Below are 24,534 nucleotides of genomic sequence, written 5' to 3' on the forward strand. Positions count from 1 at the left end.
GGACTTACCTCCACTTTTTAAATAATTATAGTCACTTCTGTTATTATAATAATAGCAATTATTATTCTGTTTCCTTAATTTAGGGATTCTATAATGCTTTACATGCTGTGTGCCTTGTTAAACCTGTATATTATGCAACGTGTGGTAGATGTTTACATTGCTATAATAACAGTTTGTTTTTATTATTATCATCAATATTATCATTATCACTGTGGTCGTGACGTCAGGGCAGCTCCACGCGCTCTGGAGGCATCGCGCTCTTGATACCGCAGGTGGGCGGGGCTCTACATCCGGGCACCGCTGCTGACCCCTGACGTGACCCTGCAGGATTGCAAACATGGCGGAGGTAAGAGAGTGAGATAAATATACGGGAAAAAAATAATTTAGCGCTGCCGGTCAGTTTATTCGGTCCAGTGTGCGCGTCGTGTGCGAGTCGCCGCTTTACTTCGGGGGCTTAGGAAACAAACGGTGGCGTCGCTGGATAATCAACATTTCCCGACACTAACATGTTTAGTAAACTTCGGGTTAAGCTAACGTTAGCCGTGCTAGCTCCGACTGCAGGGAGCTGCGGCGTTAGCTGTGGCACTTCGCGGTTTTGTTGAAGAACACTTAACTACCCGCGTTTCCGTGTTTTGTCCGACGTGTGACGATATTTCCACGGCTGCGGATACGCGTCGTGTTGCCCCCCGGGGGTCTCCACTGGCGAGCGGCGGATACCGAGCTCAACTTGAACGCGTTAGCCCAATGTAGGAAAAGAGTGTTAGCTTGCAACTTGGACTGCAAGTTAGCCCGCTGAGTGCGTTTAGGTGGTGCGCACCGGGCTGCGGGGCTAAGCTAAGTGCGGCTGAATACAGGCGGTAAACGCCACAGTTCCTGTTGTATTCACGTCGCCGAGCTGCAGCCTCCCCGATCCCGCAGGAAGTGGTGACAGTCTTTGTTTCTCTTCTTGTAGAGCAGGGCGCGCTTTCTCTCTAACTCCCACCAATGACAAAGTAACTTCAGTGTGTTGTGGTGCACGCAGCGACGACGAACGCTTTCTGGTTGTAGGTCTCATGAGGTATTTGCCTCTGAATCTGTTCTGTGACTTAACTCATGCTCCTCTTCTCCGTTTTCCAGCCCTCCCTCGGGAACTCGAGCCCAGGTACATACATCTGCAGCCTTTCTCCTTTTTCCTCTGGGTGCACGGGTTTTCTACAGACTTGCATCAAATACATATTTCATTTAATGCATAAAGTTAATGTTGTTGGATGATTTAGTTGTGAGTTGTGGTTGGAAACAACAGTAAAACACTTAATAATGATTATTAAAAACACTAAATGCCATAACTTTGAATTTTTGTACAATCTGAGATTTTGCCTTAGTGTTTATACCATATATCAGTTACTTTCATATCCCTACTTTCAAGCAATTATGTATATGTTGTAATAGTGTAATTCAGTGATTATGACTGTTTAATTTCTTTTTCTATTGATGAGCATGCTTTTATCATTTGTAATCAATTCCCTGGATTTGTAAAAGCAGACATCCCCATCTGACTAATATAACCCCCAAGAGTTTAAATTGAATTATGATAAATGGTTCGTTCTCATGATTTATACCAATATTGTAAATTTATAATTACATTTACAATATTGACGGCTGTGGCTGAGGGGTAGAGCGGTCGTCCTCCAACCAGTTCGATCCCAGTCTTCTCCATCTGCATGCCGAAGTGTCCTTGGGCAAGATGCTGAAACCTGAATTGCCCCTCATGGAAAAAAAGTGCTGCTAATAGATGCAATGTATGAATGTGTGTGTGAATGGCAAACTGTAGTTTAAAGCACTTTGATTGGTCATCAAGACTAGAAAAGTGCTATATATATATATACAAACAATTTACCATATACTTATCACTCACCCCAGCACCTGAATATATCTTTAATCTACTTGAACTTTATATTTAAACAAAATGTACTGATTGGGCCTTTGTTGGATTTGTTCATAATTTCCTTAGGTAAAAGTTTTGTCACAATTTTATTCATATATCAGTATTTGATATTGTCAGTCTGAATTTACAATATCTCTTTTATTTTTGTTGTTACTTCTCCAGGAGGTTCAGCAGGTTCCGATGACCACGATTTTGACCCATCAGCAGACATGCTTGTCCATGACTTTGATGATGAGCGCACCCTGGAGGAAGAGGAAAGGTTGGAGGCATCAGATGAGACCAATGCAAACGAGATTGAAGATCTTGCACGGGTTAGTTTCAGGCTTTCCGCACATAGTTTATTTTGTCAACCCCATTAATAAAATATACTGCTAGGCAGTATCTTCCTCAGTGAGTGGAGTTCAACAAGAAGTTTTTGCTTCTCTTTTGTAACAGGAGGGAGAAATGCCCATTCATGAGCTGCTGAGTCTGTATGGCTATGGGGGTGGATCAACAGCAGATGAGGATGATGAAGAGGAGGAAGAGGAACCTGAGGAAGAAGAGGATGACGAGGAGGAGGATGAGGAAGAAGACCTTGACAATGACGAAAGCAGCAGAAGCACTGGCGAGTTGAAAAGAAATGAGGTATGTTGGTATATCTTGAGTTTCTTGATAGTTAAATGATTTCCAGAAAACTAATGTGTTGTGTAAGTTCAGCAGCATCTGTAACATTTGTGACATTTTGTGTGTATGTTTTCAGGGTGAGGGTGTTAGGAACTCTATAGGACAGGGGAATGAGGCCCAGACAACCTCTGAGGTTCGCACACGCTCAGTCAGGTCCCTTGGCACAGCAGAACTTATGTATTTTGAAAGTACGTGCCATCTCATCTTCTTTACTTTTTATGTAGAAGAGTCATGTGTTATCTGTATAAGAAAACATCTCAGACTCTGACTCTCTTGTGAGATTTATCTGACTAAAATGTCACTTTTGGTCTCAGGCAATAATGATGCAGAGGAGGAGTCAGATGAAGATGAGGACTATGTTCCATCAGAAGACTGGAAGAAGGTTTGTTTGAACCTAATTCATCAGGGTTAAAGACTGTACATATGCAGTGCCAGTTTTATTTACAAGATATAAACTGAACTTCTCAAATAAAATTAACTTTTCCAAAGGAAACAATCAGAAATATTTTCAATGGAGGAATATATTCACCAAAGTTCAAATGTGTAGTGAACATTTGTGTGTGCAGAAAATCAAGTTTTCAGTGTAAAGAAAAAACTTGGTTGAATTTGGGCCTGTCTGTTTTGTAGGATGCAAACAGGTTTCATATTTTTTATAAATAATCAAGTAATTGTCAGTCCACATTTAGTTTAAACTGTGTGTTTTTTCCCCAACAGGAGATTATGGTTGGCTCCATGTATCAGGCAGAAACCCCTATTGGCTTGTGTAAATATAAAGACAACGAAAAAGGTGAGAGGGCTGCTATGTTTCCTCGCTGTCGACATCTGCACATTCAAGTAATAACACTATGCGAGTTACACAAGGAATACACAGAATAAACGTGGTATAAAGTTGATATAATTGATGTAAAATTGACATGTCATTAACTGCTGTCTGTGAATTTGTCCTGTAGTTTATGAAAACGATGACCAGTTATTGTGGAACCCTGAGTGTCTTCCTGAAGGCAAAGTAGTGGAGTTCTTAACAGAGGCATCGAGGCGAACTGGAGAGGAGAAGGGAGTCGATGCGATCCCAGAGGGATCTCATATCAAAGATAATGAACAGGTGAGATCAAAACATCTGTAGCATCTGTAACATGTATTAATGGAAATGGCTGTTCATTGTCTACATTTTTCTTATTGTCAAGAAATCCCTTGAAAAGACTAAAACAAACAAGTATGTGTTTAGTCTGTTTAGCAAAAGCCTGATTTAGCGTATTAGTCTGAGCCACAGACCTCCATTGTTGTCCCAAAAACTATTAAACACTCACCAGTGAGGCGGCTGTTGCACTAGGTGACTTGTGTCTTGGTTACAATGAACACTGACACGGTTGTCCATTTGGAATTGATCACACACACACACACACACACACACACACACACACACACACACACACACACACACACACACACACACACACACACACACACACACACACACACAGTCCTGCTGCTGTAAACACTCATTGCATCGCAACAAATATGTTATTGCCACTGAAACTTTTTCGTCCTGTTTGAAGAAGACATACGCGCTATTGTGTTGTTAGTCTCCACATAATGTTTTGACACTTAATGAAATTCAGAAAAACTCCTATGCTTTAAAAGTAGTCTTAATGTATTATGTTTATAGTTTTGCATGTTGCTAATGTAAACATGTTTGTTTCTGTTTCCATGTAGGCGTTGTATGAACTGGTGAAATGTGACTTTGACACAGAAGAAGCTTTAAGAAGACTTAAGTTTAATGTAAAAGCAGCCAGAGGTAAGCAGACTCTCACTAATACCTGCTGCACACTGGAGGATTTTCACATCTTAACTGATTTTCAAAACGTGGCAGACCACACACACGCATTAACAACAGATGTAATTGATTTTTAATCTTTTAATCGTGAGAACCCACATATTAGACGATCCAGTCGAGACGCAGGACCACACACTCTGTGTTTCAACAAACAATTTCTGAGAAGGGATTCCAGAGACTTAGGAACTCAAAGACACTCGCATGATAAAACTTGGCTTCATAATAAAAACAAATTAACATTAAACATTAAACAAATACTCATACTGTTGCCACAATTCCACAAGTTAGTCCTCCTTTTCTTTTGTCCACCTGGTAACGAAAACAATTTTTTTTATCTACGCTGTAGTCAGCCATGTTTCGGTTCTAAACACGAGTACACAACATCCGGTTAGTGACGTTTCCCGGTAAGGGTCCTGTGTTTTAGTCTGGGTAGGCAGAAGCAGAAATGATTGGAAAACGATGAATACACACTCTCAACCACTTGCTAACAGCGTTTCAAACTAAAACGTGATAGTATGGATGCAGCCTCCAATCAGTAATGCCCTAGCAATCGTCAGGAGGCCTGAATCTGAAATCGACCCTATTATCCTCTATTGTGCAGCAGGCATGGCTGTCAAAGTTTAATCTTCATTTTCACCTCAGTTTTCTCAGATGTATCTTAACTGATCTAGTTCTCTCTTTGTAGATACTGTGATATTTATCTTTTTGAAAGAGATTGTAATAAAGATGTAACATTAACATTCTTCTTCTTTGTAACAGAGGAGTTGTCTGTCTGGACTGAAGAGGAATGTAGAAACTTTGAACAAGGACTAAAAGCTTATGGGAAAGACTTTCATTTAATACAGGCCAATAAGGTAAGAGAAGTGTGAAAATCCGCTTGTTCAGATCATTGTGTCCTCATATTGATATTCAAAATAATTTGTTGACAATAAAATTGATTTTAAATGATTTTTGATGTGTTGCTGACATGTGTTTGTTGAATGCTCAGGGTTGAAATCTGCTCCATTTCAACCTTGCTGCATTTTGAGACAAATCAAATTTCTTTAGTGTTGGTGTAAGATTTTTGTCCCAGAGAGTAATTTGATTTGTCTCATCTTTGACATTGTGCTGAATCTGTGTCTTCAGACGATGGTAATAATGGTCGTTTCATGTCTGCTGAATTAAATCTTTCAGGTGAGAACTAGGTCTGTAGGAGAATGTGTGGCCTTTTATTACATGTGGAAGAAGTCTGAGCGTTATGATTTCTTTGCACAGCAAACCAGACTTGGGAAAAGGAAATACAACCTTCACCCTGGTGTCACGTGAGTTTTATTTTTTTATATGTACAGTTGTGAAAGATATTGATATGTAGACATTGCGAATTATTCATTATTTGGCTTTTTTCAAGCTAATTGAACTTACATGATGTAAAATATGTAGTTTAATTAATTGAAGAAATCATAACCATGTCTCATGTTTGGTGTTTTGGGTTAAGTTTTTTGTTTTCCAAGAGAATATACATACCATGAAAACATACAAACAAATAATATAAACAGCTTTTGGTTTGTGTTAAAATAAATTAACCAGACACAAGTCTTGCTGGGATTTTCAGATTTAAATAAGTGAAAAATAGGTTAATTTAAAGGTAGTGGGTAGATTTATGTTCAGAGCATGCATATATACAGCATATGCCCTGATCTGTGCTGCTGCCCTGTTGGCTACTTTCCGACTGCTGTCTCAGCCACAGTGATGTTAATTAAATTCATTTTAACAGTTATCAGTTCTTAGTCTGTGGAAATGGTCCAGTCATATATAATTTACAATATTTATATTGTTCATGAAGATGTACAAGGAGTCTCGTGTATTAATCAATCAAACACTTTAAAAGTGTAACGGGCTGTGTCCTGCCGTCTATCCTCAGAGACTACATGGACAGATTACTGGATGAGACGGAGAGCGCAGCATCCAGCAGGGCGGCATCACCACCTCCCACCACCTCCAGCAGCAGCGCCAGCCACTCGGAGAAGGAGGACAGCAGCAGTCAGAACGGTGAGCTGATGACTAGTGCTTACACACAAATAGGTATTTAACACACAAACGGGTATTTAAGATGTTTTTTAATTCAGATGTATTGGCAAGGCAAGTTTATTTGTTTTGCCCATTTCAGTAACAAGGCAATTCAAAGTGCCTTACATAAAATATAAAAGGGATCATGACAAATTGTTAGAGCAACTTAAGACAAAACAAAAATAGCTTTTGAAAGCGTTAAATAGTAAATAATAATAAATAAAACAAGTAATATCAGTAAAAATAGCAGTTCAGTGCAAAAAATGATCTGTTCAAGTCCAAGAGGAGCGACAGATGGACACTCCCTATCCCACTGTCTAAGTGCCCCTGAGCAAGGCACCTTACTCCCCTCTAACATCTGCTCCCCGGGCACTTTCCAATATATAAAGCTGCCCGCTGCTCCGTGTGGTCACTGCCCTTGTGTGTGTTGTGTTCCGTGTGCTGTGTCCACCTACGGACGGGTTAATAGCAAAGTTCATTTTTGGCAAATACAAATGAAAAAAACAAAAGTTGCATAGAATCTGAATCTTTCATAGTATGTGAAGGAGTCAATCACCTAAAAGACGATTATCCCTCTTTTTATTTACTACTAATGGTCAAAACATCGGTTCATTTGGGTTTTATCAGCACATCATCACAGTAGAAACGATGGACATTTCATTTTTCTAGCTGGACCATTGACGATTTCAATATAATAACATTTCAGTAATATCTCTTTCCGTAAACCAGTGAACTTGTTACTGTGGATATCCAGTTTTATCAACATTTGTACAACCTTACTACAGTTTTAGTTTTTTGTATGATCTCTTTATTTCTTAGTTATCTCAGATCACTCAATATTTATCTTTCTTTGACAGGTATTGCAACTCATAATTCAAACCACCCAGTGGATGGCGCTCCGTTGCCTCCAGTACATTCAGTCAAACCTGAGTCGACTCAGTCCAACGGCCCCTCCACTCCAACAGTGGAATCTCCTCCTGTCTCAGACAACAACTCCAACGGCTGCAGCCAACCCTCTGCACCCAACCACGACAGAAATGGTTCTCTAGAGCCGCCGCTCGACCACAGGGACGCAGCGGCAGTGGCACACGACCGGCCGGCCAAGAGATGCAGGACGGAGGCAGAGCCTTTGGGCCAAAGTGAGGTGGAACCATCCAGAACGCAGGAGGACTGAAGGTTTTTCGAGCTTGGTTGCGTTCACTGATAGACGGTAACTTGGGGTAAAATGTCCCGACCTTTTTGGCCTGGGAGCTCGGCATCTCCTGAGAGCAAAGACTCACGATAATAAGGTCAAAGGTCACTGAAAAACACACAGTGAAGAACACAGCCTACCAAACTGCAGCTGGTCCTCCGGGAGGGGCAGTGACGGACCTGTCACCCCCCCCCTCCCCCCGAACCCATTCATGTACTGACTGCCTGCAAAGCTCATCCCAAAGTACCGCCGCTCCATCGTGTCTACGAAACATCTTCTCTCACCGTCTTTATTCCCTTTTCGGAGACTGACAAAATTTTGCCAAGAATTTCCTTTTTTTTTTTCTATTTGTACTCAAAGAAAAATAAATCACCTGTGATATTTTTTTACACAAAGAGATATTTATATTTTTTAACAAAAAAATCTTTAATGATTAATTACTGTTCAAACCATTTGAACATTTGATGACACAGGGGGACACACTCTGACCGATGCTCAAGTTGTCTTAAAGAGGCAGAAAGACGACAGGTAGGCTGGTGCTGCCACTGGCTCGCTTTAGTTGCACTTTGATTGTATGTTTCTCATTGTTGATTGACTGATCGATCAGGGTGGTGATGTAAAAACCCAGCAGAATAACTTTTTCACTCCTTCACTCGCTGAACCGGCTCTGGCCTCGTATCATGGCTGTTTGTTTCTGATAAATAAACCGACGGGTTCGTCTCCTCCCCCGCCCCCCCTGCAGGTTTGTTTGTGTAAAGCAGCTGACATCAGTGATGTCTTGTATTATAAACTCATCGTGTAGAAGATCGCTGTATTTTTGGATTTTCATAGTCAGTGCTTTGCTCAACGCTTTGTTTTTACTAGACAGAATGTTCATGGTTTTTAATGTAAAGTTTGTATAGATTTCTTACCTTGAGCAGTTGGTACATTTTTATAACTGTATGTTTATCTCTGTATTTTCTGGTCTTCCTCGTAGGCTTCGCTTTTTTGTTGAGAAACCTCTTTGCCTCTGTTGCTCTGAGACGGATGTAATAAAGTAGCCATTCCTCGTCCCCTCTGTTCGGCAGCACTTCTCATTCCTGTGTGACCCTGCTCAGTCTCAGATGTTTGTTGCAGAGCTTCATATTTTGTGCGTACAAAATACTCCACATTGTGGTTGAGCTTCGGTTTTAAAAAGCAAAGGCTAATGCTTAGTTTCAGCCAGTATTCCCTGTCCCTCCACAGTGAGCGTCTTCAGAGCAGTAGACCTCCAGCAGACCAGGCTGACTTGTTTTGGTACAGTAGCTTTTCAACTTAATGCTTTGTTGTTTTACTTTGTACTCCAGCTTTGAACTTACATTCACAAATTAAGATGAGTTTGTCTCAAATAATGTTGATCCATGTAGTCTTTCTCCTTTTTTTATTTACTGATGGCTTTTTTTCTCTGTAAATGACAACATGAATAAAAATGAAGTGTATTCCAAGACTTGGCTATGAATGGAATAAACGGCTATATTTAATAAATGTATTAATGAAGTTGAGAAGTCGTATTGTGAGTTTTCATACTGCAAAATGAAATGCGTAAAACAGAAATGATCTGTATTCTGGTCTTGATGACCACTCAAAACAGCAGCACTTTCTCTATCACACACAGCACAGCCATCAGGGGCAATTTGGGGTTCAGTATCTTGCCCAAGGACACTTTGGCAAGCAGAATTGTGGAGACAGGAATCGAAAGTAACACTTTTCAATTTAAAAGACGTGTAAGCATTAGAGTAGTCTTTTACAATAATCCTCACATACCATGTGTGGATTGAAAAAGGTACAAACAATTTAAATATATACTTGAAGTTTTATTCATTTCTCAAATATAAAAATGTCCATGTCATTGTGAAAGGTAATTGTATAAAAGTTAAGGCTCTTTGTCATAATCATACACATTAAAGCTGATAATAGTGTCAACAAATAACTTCATGATTGTAAAATAGCAAAAAAAATGCACGAGCTGACAAAATACAGGAGATGTTTGAAAAACATGTAAAAGGAATGTTTTAAAAATAGGTGTATATATATATACTGTATGTATATACATGTATCTATGTACAGTGCTCGGAGATGAAATGTGCTCTGGACGTACTCCAGCGTCGGGTCGGGACTCTGTGTTTACGCCTTTTCTGTTCAAATTGGATGCAAAAAAGTAATCGTCAGGAAACAGACAAAACCAGATCGGACAGTTATACTGAATTTTACCATCGACATTATTGAACCAGTTCTTACTCGCTCGCTCCTGTGTGAAGGTGATGAAGGAGTACACCAGGCTCCCGGCGATGCTGTGAGAAACAAAGATGACACAATCTGCTCTTAGACCGAAAATATCAGCTCCTCAAACAGAATCAGTCAAATGCTCCGAGTCTTACCTGATGTTCAGACCTATAAAGTTTGTCCAGGTGAAAATGTAATCTCCACCGAACACCATTCCAATGTAGGTCACAACAATATTCTGCAGCAATCACACACACACAGAGAGAGAGAGAGAGAGAGTCACTTCACACATCTGCATTCATGACTCAGCCAATAGAGGGCAGCACCGGCGTTAAATGACCCACCTTGATACAGCCCACGATGGAGGTAGTGAGCGCTGAGTTGTGCTGCGTGCACAGCATGATGGAGTACATCAAAACGAAGCTGAATGACAGATGGGAGATGAATTACACAAGAGCAGCGATGAGGGTTTATATTATAGATCTGTATATAAACATGGACGACGTTTCTCCACTTCCTCCCACTATCCAGAGATGAACGCTAACACCTTGCGCATTTAGCTACGAGGTTCCACGGATACATGCGGTCGACCAATCATGAGCCAGTCTCAGCTGTCGATCGTGATGTATCATCCTGGTTTTACAGCATCGATGAATTAAAACCAAACTTTTCTGATAAAGTAACACTTGGACAAACATCAGTGATTTGAACCCCCTACATAGACAGAAAACTTTAGTTGATGTGCCCTTTGATTTTTAGTTTGCACCATGTTCCCATCCACTAACATGGAGGAGACAGGATTTATGCTCTATGTGAGGCCGTGAGCTGTGATGCCGTCCATCTTTATAGACAGTCGATGATATCTATGAACAAATAATGGCAGTAGAAGTTACCCCATGACACAGGAGAGCACAAACTGCACAACAAACAGCTGCTCGGACCATCCGTCATACTCCAGCCCCTGTACACAAATACACAAACACACACACACACACACACACACACACACACACACACATGACAGAGACCCTCAGGACTGACTCAAGTCGTCAGGAAGTAAATTATACATAAACTCATGTTAGAAAACCACATCTTACCATTTGTAAGTCCCCTGAGTAGTAGGCATACGCCGTAGTGGGGAAAATCATGATCAGAGCGTTGTAGTACAGAAGCCCAAATTTGCCCAGCTCCTGTGTGAACAGCAGCACACAACTCTTCAGGAAACGATTGAAAGAACAAGAGGCGCCGCGGGATGCGATTTAACTGCTCTGCTCACCTGAGAGTCAAGTTTCTGCTTCACGTACGCCCCGCTGGCCGCCGTCAGGACGTTGTTCAGCATGATGAAGACGTACCCTTCAAGGTCAAACGCTATATCAGAGCTGTAAAACCCCAGAGTGAGACACGCGGCCTGGGTTTGAATATCAGCACACGGGTTCAGGGTATGTGGGGCACTTACCTGGCGGCGATGAAAGCACCGAAGATCATGGTGAACACCGTCATTTTCACCGACACAGAGAAAGTCTTCCTGCGAGGAGAGGAAATATCTAAAGCATTAATTTGCACGTGTGAAAACATCTTGGTTAAATTGTAAAAAGAGGAAACATGAAACATTGAACCTACTTCAGCAAGAATCCCTCAAACACCATGGTGAGAAAAATACTGAACCTCCTCAGGACTGTAAACATAGGCAAACTAGGAGATGGAGAAATGATTCAGAGTCAAATGATTCTGTTTAAAAGTACATTTCAGGAAAATAATATTAAATAATAATGTAGGACAAGCTCTCACTTGAGTCGCTGTGTCCCAAAGAGTCCTGATATCTGATTCCCGACATACAGCAGAGGCAGTGGGAACATCTGGAACGGAAGGAAGCACAGAAAATGGAGTATTAGGGCAATTTAAAGGAGGAAAGAATCTGTCATATTAGAGGGGGGGGGGGGATATCAGAAGATCTGTCTCTCACATCAGCATCACATCATCATAAGTATCAGGACTTTGAAAAGATTGTGTGAGAAACTCTAAAGAAAAGAGCCACACAGACTAGGAAGGAGTTGCCTCTTGAGTGGAGGAGGAAATGTTTGGCAGTGGTCGACTGAGAGGTTATGGTCGGTTACATCCGAGTGATTTTCACAGAGGTTTCATAGTTTCTCAAGAAACAAGGAGATTAGTCATCAACAGTTTGGATCCAGAAGCAGTTGAACTCCAGCGAGCTCTCCCTTACTGCTTATATCCCAAAATGTTTTCTTTATTTTAGTAATTTTCCAATATTTTTTTTCAAAATTCAGTATTGACTTTATTATGTAAATAAGACGACTTCTTTCTTATAAAAGAACAACTCTATTTGCATGATATTGTGACTGAATTCTCATATTATTATTCTGGTAATAGGACTTTTTATCTAATTAAATTACAACTTTATTCTCATAATATTATGACTTTTTTCTATTTAAAGAAAGTGTTTTTCCTCACTCTAGTTTGGTGTTAAGGGCAGATGATGTTACACCTTGTTCCCCCCTATGAGACTTATTGTGATCTGTAAAATATGGGCTGTAGAGATACAATTTGATTGACATTCTTGTAAAATCAAATGAAATTACAGATTTATTCTCAAAATATTGGGACTTTTTCTCTTTAAACTACGACTTTATACTCAAAATGTTTTCAATCTTCAACATGGCCCTTTAATAGTGTGTTGCAGATAATAGTTTTGGGAACTACTTCATTATCTCCTATGGTGTCAGCTCATAGAATTCACTGCGCACCTTGCCTGGTATACTCAGATCCAGATCTGGAAATGAGATGATGCCCAACATCTTCCCCGTCCTCAGAACTACGACTGTGGCCAGCATCTGCACTCGTGGAAGCAGGGAGAGGAAGTGGAGCACATCAGTGTTTGTTCAAGAGCAGAGGAAAAAACGTTGACTCCACTTAAGACAAACCTACTTGGCCGATTCCGACACATGTTGACGATGGAAACCTGTAAAACACGTCGACAGTGGTGAGAATGAAGAAAGTGACTGAATACAAATATTTAACCAGAACAGTTTGAATGAATTCTGCCAAGACCCAACAGTAAATAAATAATAAATAAATAAATTCAAACAGTCAAGCTGCACCAAATTTCACACACTAATAAATAATAAAATAAGTTCTCTAAATATGCCTGATTCTTTTTATCAAGATTCAGAAATTATTCCCTGGGAAATAAAGGAAAATGTTTCTGGATCTGCAGCAACATTCAACGGGTTCTTCTCTGACCCAAGGTTCTTGGAAATCTGTGAAGTAGTCTTTTTAATAATCCTACTAACTCACATACAAACAAAAGAAAACATAAACTCTTTCTTGGAGGTAATTATTACATTTCATTAATGCTTCTTAGCCGCATGTTAACGTCTGGTTTACTTCCTACAACCTGAGATTAAACACGTTACACAAGTTTGGCCTTTTAACATCCTGATGATTTTTTCCTAATTGTAAAAGATAAAATAAAAATTCTACACAAAAGTAAACAAGGATTTTAGGTTAACAAATGCAGTAAATGTAATCAATTTACTGCACAGTACTGTATAGTAATTACTGTGGAAGCTATGATTTTGACTGACGTTCTTGTACTTTACGTTTATTATAGACTCTACGTTATATTATATAACTCATGCCGATATGAACAATTCTATCTTGACGTAATTGTCCAGCAATATCATAACACATGATGTTGCATTATAAGTTTTAATTGTGGAAACGTGAAGTGAAAATATGTGGTTTCTGAACTCAACATTAACTTAGATGTGTTATTTCTTTCTGAAGTTACATCATCTTACTTTAGGTACATTTTGTTGTAAGAACTCCAGACTTCTACTTGTTCAAGTTGTTGAACTGATGATTTCACTGAACTAAATGGTCTGAACTCTGTGAAAATGAGACAGAAACATGGAGGTTGCTGAAGGAAGAGGTTGGTGCAGGTAGAACAACCCACTGACAGTCCTCACAGCTCCAACAGTCAACGTGTCCTGTCCACCAGCTCATCGTTAGAGTAACACCAGTCACATAATAACACACAAGTGGAGAACTGGCTTCCTCTGACTTGAACTTTGAACTTTGAACTTTGTACCTGTAGCTGCTCAGGACGCTCTTGTTGACAATGACGATGAGGAACGAGCTGACTCCGTAAAACACCGCGGCCAGAAGCTTCAGCGTCACCGAGGAGGAGCCGCCCTCACCGGAGCCGTCTCCCCGGGCCCCGGAGGACTGTCCCCCGGCCGATGCGTCTCTGTCTCCGGGCTCATGTCGATGTCTGCGGAGCTCAGCCATTAATACCTGGGAGGTTTCAACAGGAGACCACGGGTCCTGCTGCGCATGCGCACAACGGCATCTGACGCCTCAGTGATAGGAAGTTCCGTCGGCGAAGACGGAAGAGGGAGGAAGTTAACTATCTTGATTTTATGACGTAAATTAACTGGATGTAAACATTTCATACACAGTCAATCTTATATTATTCTGGGAAACCATTATATCCATAAAGTTAATAGAATAACAGTATTTATGCATAACTTTGCAAACTACTTTATTTCACTGAAAGGGAAAAACAACTAAAAGGTTAAAAAAATCCAGTCCTTGCTTTTTTAACTCTTGTGTACCTTTGTTTTCTTTTTTATTTAAATCCATCGCTCTCCTGTTTTCTTAGTAGGTACTTTATTCATTTATGTTTTATTCTGTAATACCATAATGTTATCTCCCTCATTGCGGAAGTTGGTTCTTTGTTGTGTCCCAGCTCCTTGTCGTATATATGGAACTCTCATATGGAGAGTTTTCATTCAGACATTCCTCAGCTCATCCAAACAGATTTTATTCCATCTCCATTTCTTTTTTCCTCTGGAGTTGATGCTTTACAATTCTGTTGTTTGGCAGCGAAGGCCCCGAAGCTCTGGAACAACAGCCTGAGGAGATCATGTCTTTACAGCCCCTTCTTCAGCTCAGTTTCCATTTCCCAATTTTTGTTTTCACATACCGAATGATTTTATTCTATTTTGCTGATGTGACTGTTTAAGTTTGTTGCCATTGTAAGGCGCTATGTTATGTGGATTTTGATAAGTGCTTAATAAATTGAGTTTATTATAGATTCAGACAACTGACTTTTCCTGTTTTCCTCCCTTTTACCCCTTATCCCTACTCGTTAAATCAAATCGATGCACATACACTTGACATTGAAGGATATTTAGTGAATGTGGGACAAACTTATTTCCTCGTATAACCCCCAGCTAACACGATCTATACCTTTCAAACTAGAGTTGAAACTAAAATCTCTCTAAAGAAACAAAACTTCATAGCTACATAATAAAAAATGTAAACTTAGAGTATATACTTAATATGGGAATTACTTTGTGAAATAAAGGTCAGTTGATTAAATTCTCGAATCCGTCAGTATGTTAGCTACAGCTAGCTACAAGTCTAATACACCAATCCTACAGTAAATCCCACCGTCAAGGTTATAATATTCAGGAATTGGTGAACCTTTGTTCTAGGTGTTGAGTTAATTTGAGTTATATTATCCAAACAATTATATTTAATAGATACAAGAGATATAACTGGTAGATTCACAGTCCATTAAGCTGAGTCAACATCACAGATGAAGGTTTATTGCAGGGCTGCCTAAAAACTGTAACTGAGGGTAAATCAAACCTCTCTGCACTGCTTACGTCTCACTCAAGTCCATATAGGATCAACAGGGAATACTGCCGGCCTGAAACACACCACCACCACCTCAGTGTTTTGAAGCCAATGAAGAGTCATCAGCATCTTTTACACCTTTTAAATTCACAGTATGGATTTTAAAACACCCCCGACAGCCACCGGCAGAGTACATGTAACACCTCTAAAGCGATTTATTAGAACAGGGATGTTTGCAAGAGAAACTTTCGCCGTCACGTGGCTCAAACAGTCGCACGAGAAAACTTTTGCAGCCGTCTGTATCAGTGCATCACCAGCGAGTCACCGCAGCGCACAGCATGTAAAGCTTTGAACTCACTCCCTAATGTCTTCAGTACAACCCCCCCCCCCCCCCCCAACACACGCCACCCCCCCCAAATGTGGAATGTACCCACTTCATAAAAATAAAAGCTCACTGGAAATGACTGACACAGGTGGCTACAAGCAACATTACAATACATTCTGTAGCTCGTGATTGCTCCACGATGACAGCGGACATTTCTTTCAGACAAATTATGCATTGGTGCTGCTGCACTGATAAAATACCAAAAAATAAAATAAAAACAGCAATTATGGTTCACAGAAGGAAAAGGGAAAATAAAAACACAATCTTCAGAGGATTGTTGCTGATAAAACCCAAGTGCTTTGAGATCTGAAAAGATATTACAGATACTGTAAGTGCTAGATATGTCCACAGTCTATCGTTCTCGCATAGATTTCAACAATCACTTTTCAAAACACAGTATGAACTACTTCAGGCCGGAACGTGCAGTCTACTGCTGGAGAATGGCAAGTTCTTAGCGGAGGAATACTTAAAATTCTAAGTTAACAGCTGTCAAATTCACACATTCAGCCTCACACTCAACACACTCTCTCACACACACTCACACTCACACACACACACACACACACACACACACACACACACACACACACACACACACACACACAATTTGCTTAGTGGTCCTGAAGTTACAAGTAGTACAGTCTGTATGACCTAAGAGGACCAGCCTAAAGATATACATTGGGCCCTGGGACACCCTGAAAACACAGGTAGCACATCTGGATCAGGGGATACAAAGCATTACTAACCACTGGTCCACCAAATAAAAGGCAAGCTATCAAAAAATTAAATAAAACAGGAAAAGGCATTTACTTCCACTGCACAACAAGCTGAAAAATACCAAGCTTTAGTAGGAAGTCTCTTTGCCTGGTTACCCATCCTGAACTTGTGCCTCGCAAACGGGTGGGTGGGTAGTCAGGATCAGAGTAATTACACTTTAAATGCAAGTTAAGCCATACTTCAGATATCTAGTACAAGTTTTCTATGTAGTGAATCCCTACCACATCAGTGTGTATTTACTGGAAAAAAAAAAATAAACTCCAGTAGAAAGTCTTTTTCTAAGATGATCCCGTAATACTGAGCTGAAGTCAGGAGGAGGGGGGAAAAAGCACAAAAGCTTCAGGGGGAAGAGATACACACACACACACACACACACACACACACACACACACGCACACACGCACACACTTCAACCTAATTGCAGAAATGAATAAATTCATAAATTCAAGCAGCACGAAAAGAATGATCACTGATGTATGCATAATCTCTGAAAAAAAAGAAAAAGTATGAAAACATCCCTGCTTTCATATTCCTAAATACAAAACTTCAGTGTAACAAGAGGTCCTTTTTCCGCCTTTTTTTGTCTTTTGTTCTCCTTTAAAACGGGTACAATTTTTGTCCTCTGGTGGTGTGGATGGTATGGGATGACAGTCTTTTTTTTTTTGTTGTCATTAAAATCTTTTTTTTTTTTCTGTTTTCTTATATACTTGGAAGATGTGGTAAGCATGCAAGCCTCGTAGAGGAGGGGGCCCCCGGAAGGGCTGATGGGTGGGCTGGTGGTGGAAAATGAGCCCCTAGGCCAGAGCTGGGAAGGCCTCAGGATCATCCACGTTGGGGACTGACACGCCGCTCGCCTGGAGGGAGACACAAGAACCAGGACAAGGTTAACTGGGCTTATACATCAGTCGAGCTGCTATGGTCAATCAATCAATGGTTTAAAAGTTAACAATGGATCTTATTACAAAGTGTGTGTGAAGGCTGATGCTCATTTTGTTGAACCCAAAGACAATTAACTGTCAACTCCATAGTTTCCCTGAGCTCATCTGCCCTGTAACTTCTAATAATAATGCAATACTGGCATTACTTGTTACTTTGAAATCTTAGTGATAACTTAATGCAAATCCAACAAAGCCCCTTTATTGTAGCTAGTGTCTTAGTATAAGGAGCAATATCAATATAATGTTTATATAACCCATTGCAATACAGAACATTTGTTGCAGATTATTATATTAAAACAAATATACAGTATATGATGTAAGAAATTCCATTTCATCACATCTTATTTTTAAAACATGGTTTGGGGGCATCTGATATTAGTTTGCATAAAATGTACACAGTGATTTTCAAAATGTTAAATATTAAGTTAAAATATAATCGTCGGATGTTTGGTGCGGCAGCTTGTGGTCACTTCCTATAGATTTTCATGAGAAAAGGGCAAAAGAGAAGCCGAGTGTGTAGCTTAACATCCCTTCCCTTCATGAACCTTTGCTTTAGAATCATTTACTGCCCATTATCTTTTCAATTATATGATTGGGCTCTACTTCTAGTTTCATACAGTTGCCAGGCTCATTGTGTCCCATCCCTGCCTCCTCCAGCTCTACACTGCTCTGACACAGGGCCTCTCAACAAGTTGAACTTCCTGCACCATTTCTCTGCAGGGTGGCTTCCGGTACAGGCTAAACTCCCACACAGGAAATGCACACCAACAGGAGCCGAGCAGGCAAAGTGCTCTGCCTCTGTGGAATCTGACTGCCGGAAATACATCAGAGTGATGCACCGCTTTAAACCCTGCGAGTCCAAATAAGCATTTGATGATAGCTTTAAGTACTTCACAGTTTGACACTCTAAAAATTGTGAACTCTGATTCACACAAAAAAAACACCACTGTCATGAGGTCAGTGAGAGTTTTCCACAGTGGAGCATGTGTTCGCTGGTCTGTTATTTCAGGGCTTCAGTTTTCCGCAGCAGGTTTTCCACGTCAGTGATTTTGCAGCCCGTTCAGTCAGTGAGCCGAATCTTTTGTGCGGGACACTAAACCTTTGTTGTTGCTCGCAGCTTTCATTGTTACCTTTTCGGGCCGTCCTCCCCCGCGTGCCGGCCTGGTGCCTCCCCCGCCGCGGCCCCCCCTGCCTCCGCGTGCCCCCCCACGCCCGCGGCCGGGGCGGCCCAGGTCTCCAAAGTTGATCTCCAGCTGGGATGTGATGTCGTTGGCTGGTTTGCGGAAATGGTGGTCGCTGGACTCGTCGGTGGGGCCGGGTGGCTGACAAGAGAAGATGTGGAAGTATGTTAGGAGATTAACTGCATTCCATTTGTTTTGTATTTAGTAATGCGAGTGAACATGAGGTATATGTTATAGTGTGTATCGTTTAGTACAGTACCTTTAGATTCTTTATTTCCTCTGCCCAAAATAGAACAACAATTACCCCCCAAATGTTTTCATAGTCTGTGTGGATGAATGAGCAGTGTGAGAGCTGCAGGCACCTTCTGGTAAACTGGTGGAGCTTCTGGTTCAATCTCTGGGGCGTCAATCAAAGCACCGGCAGGCTTCTGAAAATTGAACACGAGAAACATGAGCGCAGGCGTATTTACACGTGTGATGTCACCTCAGCTTGTGAGAAAGACAAAGTGACCTCCACAGAAACCTGAGCGTGGGTCCCTGGAGTCCAGCCAGAAATGTTCCATTTAAATGCATCAAATTCAAGGAAAAGTCTCAGCGCTGTCACCGTTTAACACAGCTTTTTTTTCTCAGAAGAGCGACAGCACTGTGTCTAAAACTGTTGCAAAATACTCCCTATCTGAATTATCATTAACTTTCTGTCATGCACACACACGTTTGAGTACAATGCCTCAGAGAACAATTTTTTTTTAAATATTATCTGTGCACAACTTTCTATGTTTTCAAAACTCCATATTTCCTGTGGTCTTTCCTTTTGGTTCATGCTTTAAAATGTAAATAACCACAAATAATAGTATTTGGAATAATGTAAAATTTGGAAAAGGCTGGGGGATGTTTCTGGTCACGGTAAAAACAACAGAAGAAAAAGTTTCTGTTCAGCAATCACGACACACCTCGATACATACGTCTTCGCTCTTGGACTTGTGCAGCACATATCCTTTCTTCCACTGGCTGTCGGCGCCCTCGTTGGGCTTACGGATGTTGAACTCCACCTTGGTGCGCTCCTTGTCCTGCATGGCCTTCCACTCGTCCAGGGTCATTTCTTTGGGGCCTTCGTTTTTCACCTCTTCCGCCTCGTTCTCCCTGGGAAGCCCGCACACAACAATGCAGCAAATTTAAACGTAAAGCCGCAGATCCTCTTAGCTCTATACCTGCTCTAATCCCGAGGGCCAAAAGGTCAGTAACAATGTTTATCCCAAATCCACCACAGCTGTGTGAGGAGAATGCAGAACAGTTTGTGACAAAGGACGTCTTAGAAAACCTGAAGGAAGAGATCACATTGTGCCGATTGTGCTCTGCAGCTTCAAGCTACCTTTCCTGGCTTTTACGTAAACAGATGATATTTCTTTCCTGAACATCCAAATATCACCCGACAACTCGTCATCTGACAGAAAGTGCATGCTCACTTGTTCTCAGAGCCGGCAGGTGCAGTTTCCTCTCCCTCTGGGGTCGTCTCCGGGGCGGCAGGCTGTTCAGTCTCACTGGGAACAAAGTCACACAGGCACCTGGTCAATACAGACTATTTGACACGACTTATAATTGTAGAATTGTTAAAAAGTATTGACCCAAACGAAGATATTTTAATCAAGTTTTAAATTTACATTTTATATATATATAGCACCAACAACGTATCCAATGTGCAACATTATCATTGAAGAAGGAAGTGTTTCACTAAAGGAAGTTTTTGTTTTACAATGAAAACTTCCTAAAATACAGGTTTAAATTAAACCTTAAATAAGTCCATCAAATGGGCACATAAAAACAACAACCAGTATTTAAGTAATTGTGAGTAAGAACAATACAACCCTATGTAAACAAATCCAATGTCATATGCTGATGTCATAAAACAACACAAAACAAGCCAATCCAATGTCAACGACAAATGTCTGAAAGTCAGGAAAATTGTTAAACACTTTATTTTGCAGCTCTGACAAGGACATCTAGTAGATTCCATTCTCTTGTTCATGTTTTTCAAAACACTGAACGAGTAAGCCAAGCAGGTTAAACCCCTCCCCCTGTTCGTATGTGTAGCTTACTTAAATTACTGCTTTGGGGACGCATTTAAATTTAATGATTTTTTTGTAAATATTTAAAGTGTGCTTTCCTAAAGCGTCATGTTACCTCACACCCAACAACTATGATGAGCAAGAAAAGCGATCCAGGACTGGCGGTTGAGTGTGGCGGGGGTTTTCTGTCCAAACCCAACCGAGCCCAAGAGGAAACTAAGCGAGGCATCTTTTTACGCCTGACCCCGACCCGAGCCCAAGGTTTTCCTCGATTACAGGCATGTGCAGTGTAAAGAAATCCAGCAGGTAGCCAGGCCAATGTGACCGAACCTGACCCCAAAACCTTTTGTCTGAACCCAGCCTGGGTATCCACACTCTAAACAGCAGATAAGTGGTGCATCATAAGTTAAACTGACTCTATCTGGACCCAGCACAGTGAGCAAAGTCTGGGCTAATTTGAGATGTGCCCCATTGTTGTGCAGACAGCGCACAGCTCAGACAAACAGGCCGTGTGTGTGTCTGTTTGTGAACGCTCACCTCACTTCCTCCTTCACGTTGCCCCAGTTGTGTGGGCCGCTGCCACTGCGCTTCTCCTCAACCTTCTGATTGCTGGAGTGAGAACAGACAGGAGGAGACACACCGGGATGGATGCTGGATGAAAATAGTCACAGTGGGAGTAGTTCGAAAACCAACAACAACTCTGTAGTCTGTAGTGAAAAGTAGGTTAGTGAACATAACTTGGAAAAAATGAATACAGCTGATCCTGATCTGCAGACATTAAGACTCACTGGCCTCTGCAGAGGTCAGTGAGTCTTTGTGTTGTTTGGTTTGGGAACAGTGTCACTGGATTTTTGACAACTTTGTGTTAAAGAGACCCAACACATAATCTCCTGACAACAACACAGTTTTGTTGACGAGTCAGTTCTATTTTTAGATTCCCTGCTCTGCTAAAGTCTAAGTTCAGGACTGACTCACGATTTGTCACTGCCGCTGTGTCGCTCAAAGTCCCGTTTCCCACGGGAGTCGAAGCCGTCCCCCCGGCCCATGCCCCGTCCTCTTCCACCACGCCCACCCCGGCCGCCACCACGCCCTCTAGGGGGCCGGTCTCCAGGAGGCCTGCTGGAAACAGAAGCGCATGTTAATTGATTCCCGGCAATCGTAAGTGGACGGCTCACGTCATGTTCACACCTGGCGTTAGAATGCGTCTCCAGTGACCGCTTGTGACCTCACTTCTCTGCTCTGTGTGCGAATAAACATGTACAGCATTTCTGTTTGAAAAGAGCAAATGTGTTCATGTTTGGAGTCTGACGATGACACCTGGGTCTGTTGTCAATGTCAATAAAGCAATGTCTACCGCCGGGTGAGGCATCAGCGAGTACGCACATCTATGCACCAATCCCATACCACATCATTTACACTTCCATACAGGGTTATTAGCATACAGCTGTTAAAATAGCATTTAAATGAACAGGTATTTGATCAGTGTTCTGCATCAGCCTATACACAACAACCAGGTATCTGAATCATCAGGAAGGGAAAAAATGGTATCAAGCATCTCTACTATTGAGAAACAACATCAGTGTTTAGTTCACACTTTTAAAGAGAATGTGGCCACATGTGTCCCAGACCCCCTCTGAATGCGGTCTAAGTGATCAGATCTCAAATGTGCCTGCAATGCATCTTGGGTATATTTACACCTGTACTTGGAGCTGCTCAGGTCTGATCAGATCACCTGAGACGCAGGTTAATACCGGTTGTGCACAGGCCAAAGAGACGCTAGATTAACAAGTGTGCAAACATGCTGTTATCTGCAGAGGGGATCTGCACTTTTTGTAAAAACGTTGTGTGTTAGCTTAAATGTCAAAGAGCAGTCCAGCATCAGAACCATGCAGTTCACTGATGGTTGCGCTGCTGAGGTTAGGTGAGTTAAGATCAAATTGACGCTTCCTGCCCACAGCCTCGCACTGATCCTGTGATAGCACCAGACGGCCTTGTGCTTATCAGCATGTTTAAATCGGCGTTTCATCACTCATCACAGCTACCCACTTGTCTGCTGAGAACTCGCCAGCTCCCTCGGGCTTGTCCTCGGCGGGCTTCTCGAAGCGGCGCTCTCGGGGAGGTCTCCTGTCCGGCCTCTTGTCCCCGGGTCGCCCTTCGCCCTGGCCGCCCTGGCCGCCTTGGCCGCCCTGGTGCTGGGAACCGGGCTGGCCCTGCTGGTCCGGTCTCCGGCCCACCCGCCTGATTCCTGCAGATCACACAGGAGTCAGATGGAGTAAACTCAGAGTTACAGTCTTGCTTACTGTTTCACATAATTTGCACAGAGGAGCTGTCGTGGAAAGGAGCCGTTTAAGCTCCTGCTGTACTGAGCGTCACCTCAGCAGCTTTACATTAGCAGTGCAACTGTTAATGCACTTAGTTCCCAGTGTCTGTCCGTAAACTCACTGGTATTTTAGACACCACTGAGCTCAACCAATATGCAGCATTCACAGTGAGAAGACACCATCACAACAAACAGCGGTGTGCTCCGTGCGCTCTGTCCCGCTCACAGGTGAGCATCCTGCAGAGCTCCGTGCAGCCTGCAGCCGGTGCACGGAGCATCCTCCGGAGCATCCTCCAGCGGAGCATCCTCCAGCGGACAGTAACACAACACCTTCCTCTCCAGTGGAAACCGTTTCTGCGACACAACACCGGCTCGGTCTGCACAGAGGACTCCACCGGAGCTGCACGGTGACGCTGCTGACAGCCGCCTGTGTGCGTCCTCGGCCTGTGAGGACGGACCGGCGTGTCCTCTACCCGCAGCAGGACAGGGTCCATGTTGCCCTCGGGCTGTGTTTGGCTCGGACCAGCGGCGGCTAACACCGCAGCTAACGGAGCTGCACAGGACAGACCCGGGTAAACACGCAGGACACAGGGGCAGCAGAAGAGGAGACGCTCACCTTCTTTCTTCAGGGGGACAGGGGGCTGGCTCTCCTCCTTCTTGTCCAGCAGCGGGTTCTTCCGGTCCTTCTGGGACTCCTTCTTCGGCTGCTTGGCTGCCTGCGCCGCGGACTTGGCGGAGCCCGCGGCGGCCCCCTCCTTCTTCTTGTTTTCGGCGGCCTTCAGGATCTCGAACGGGTCCGACTCGTCGTCCAATAGCTGGTCGAACCGGTTGGTCACGACGCAGCCGAAGCCTTCCTGCAGGTGTCCGGGCATGATGGCGCCCCTTCAGCGGGATTCACCTCCGATTCTACGAGGCTTGATGCGAACGAATCGCGGGATGCGGCCACAAGATGGCTGGGAGAGCTGCCCCTTCTCTTCCGGTGCGAGCACCATCCGGGACACCGCGCCGCGCGCACCAATGTGAGCACGCGGCGGCCGCAATGTTTTTATTGACATTATGTAAGTGTCATGTCCTCCTGCTCTAATCCTGCTTTAATATGGCACTGGATGTTACACAGGAGGAGGCATCCCAGGGGATTTAACTTTGGACTAATGAGTGGTGCGACTGCAGGAAACGAGCTTCTGGTTTATATAACATTATTATAACATTAGACTGCTGAGTGATGCAGGAAACCATAACACTACAGGAAACAACAGAGTATGACAGAAATGTACATGCATGTCAATAAATATTCCATGTTTGTCTC

At 42.4% G+C, this 24,534-nt stretch overlaps 3 protein-coding genes across 8 annotated transcripts; 1 reads left to right on the top strand and 2 right to left on the bottom strand.

The window, feature by feature from the left end:
* Positions 1–266: 266 nt before the first annotated feature.
* On the top strand, positions 267–9,179 carry mier1b (mesoderm induction early response 1b, transcriptional regulator). 2 transcript variants are annotated; one of them, XM_034613484.1, is made up of 13 exons: positions 267–346; positions 1,117–1,141; positions 2,087–2,235; positions 2,360–2,548; positions 2,664–2,775; positions 2,902–2,969; positions 3,302–3,374; positions 3,538–3,689; positions 4,301–4,382; positions 5,181–5,275; positions 5,595–5,722; positions 6,322–6,449; positions 7,325–9,179. In XM_034613484.1, exons 1-13 carry the CDS (start codon positions 338–340, stop codon positions 7,639–7,641), a joined length of 1,527 nt encoding a protein of 508 aa, XP_034469375.1. In that variant the 5' UTR covers positions 267–337; the 3' UTR covers positions 7,642–9,179. The 2 variants fall into 2 exon arrangements, with proteins under 2 accessions (XP_034469375.1, XP_034469376.1); XM_034613485.1 differs by having other exon boundaries at positions 5,676–5,722; positions 7,325–9,122.
* On the bottom strand, positions 4,221–14,276 carry LOC117778161 (UDP-glucuronic acid/UDP-N-acetylgalactosamine transporter-like). Of its 2 annotated transcripts, XR_004616749.1 has the most exons (14): positions 14,009–14,208; positions 12,844–12,877; positions 12,663–12,749; positions 11,689–11,756; positions 11,521–11,592; positions 11,357–11,425; positions 11,177–11,279; positions 10,998–11,090; positions 10,794–10,861; positions 10,245–10,323; positions 10,056–10,138; positions 9,916–9,968; positions 9,716–9,812; positions 4,221–4,232 (listed from the first exon to the last, which is right to left on the bottom strand). XR_004616749.1 is itself a non-coding variant. In XM_034613497.1 (13 exons), exons 1-13 carry the CDS (start codon positions 14,206–14,208, stop codon positions 9,802–9,804), a joined length of 1,020 nt encoding a protein of 339 aa, XP_034469388.1. In that variant the 5' UTR covers positions 14,209–14,276; the 3' UTR covers positions 9,454–9,801. The 2 variants fall into 2 exon arrangements, 1 of the variants encoding a protein (XP_034469388.1); XM_034613497.1 differs by lacking the exon at positions 4,221–4,232 and having other exon boundaries at positions 9,454–9,812; positions 14,009–14,276.
* A 3,036-nt stretch (positions 14,277–17,312) lies between these two features.
* Positions 17,313–24,416, bottom strand: LOC117778160 (plasminogen activator inhibitor 1 RNA-binding protein-like). 4 transcript variants are annotated; one of them, XM_034613496.1, is made up of 9 exons: positions 23,845–24,416; positions 22,955–23,153; positions 21,884–22,024; positions 21,446–21,517; positions 20,309–20,383; positions 19,796–19,985; positions 19,208–19,273; positions 18,795–18,986; positions 17,313–17,580 (listed from the first exon to the last, which is right to left on the bottom strand). In XM_034613496.1, the coding sequence occupies exons 1-9, from the start codon at positions 24,098–24,100 to the stop codon at positions 17,521–17,523; spliced, it is 1,251 nt and encodes a 416-aa protein (XP_034469387.1). In that variant the 5' UTR covers positions 24,101–24,416; the 3' UTR covers positions 17,313–17,520. The 4 variants fall into 4 exon arrangements, with proteins under 4 accessions (XP_034469387.1, XP_034469385.1, XP_034469386.1 ...); XM_034613494.1 differs by having other exon boundaries at positions 21,446–21,559; XM_034613495.1 differs by having other exon boundaries at positions 21,884–22,027.
* Between the last annotated feature and the right edge of the window lie 118 nt (positions 24,417–24,534).

The sequence above is a fragment of the Hippoglossus hippoglossus genome, chromosome 17 (assembly GCF_009819705.1).
Source record: "Hippoglossus hippoglossus isolate fHipHip1 chromosome 17, fHipHip1.pri, whole genome shotgun sequence".
NCBI lineage: Eukaryota > Metazoa > Chordata > Actinopteri > Pleuronectiformes > Pleuronectidae > Hippoglossus > Hippoglossus hippoglossus.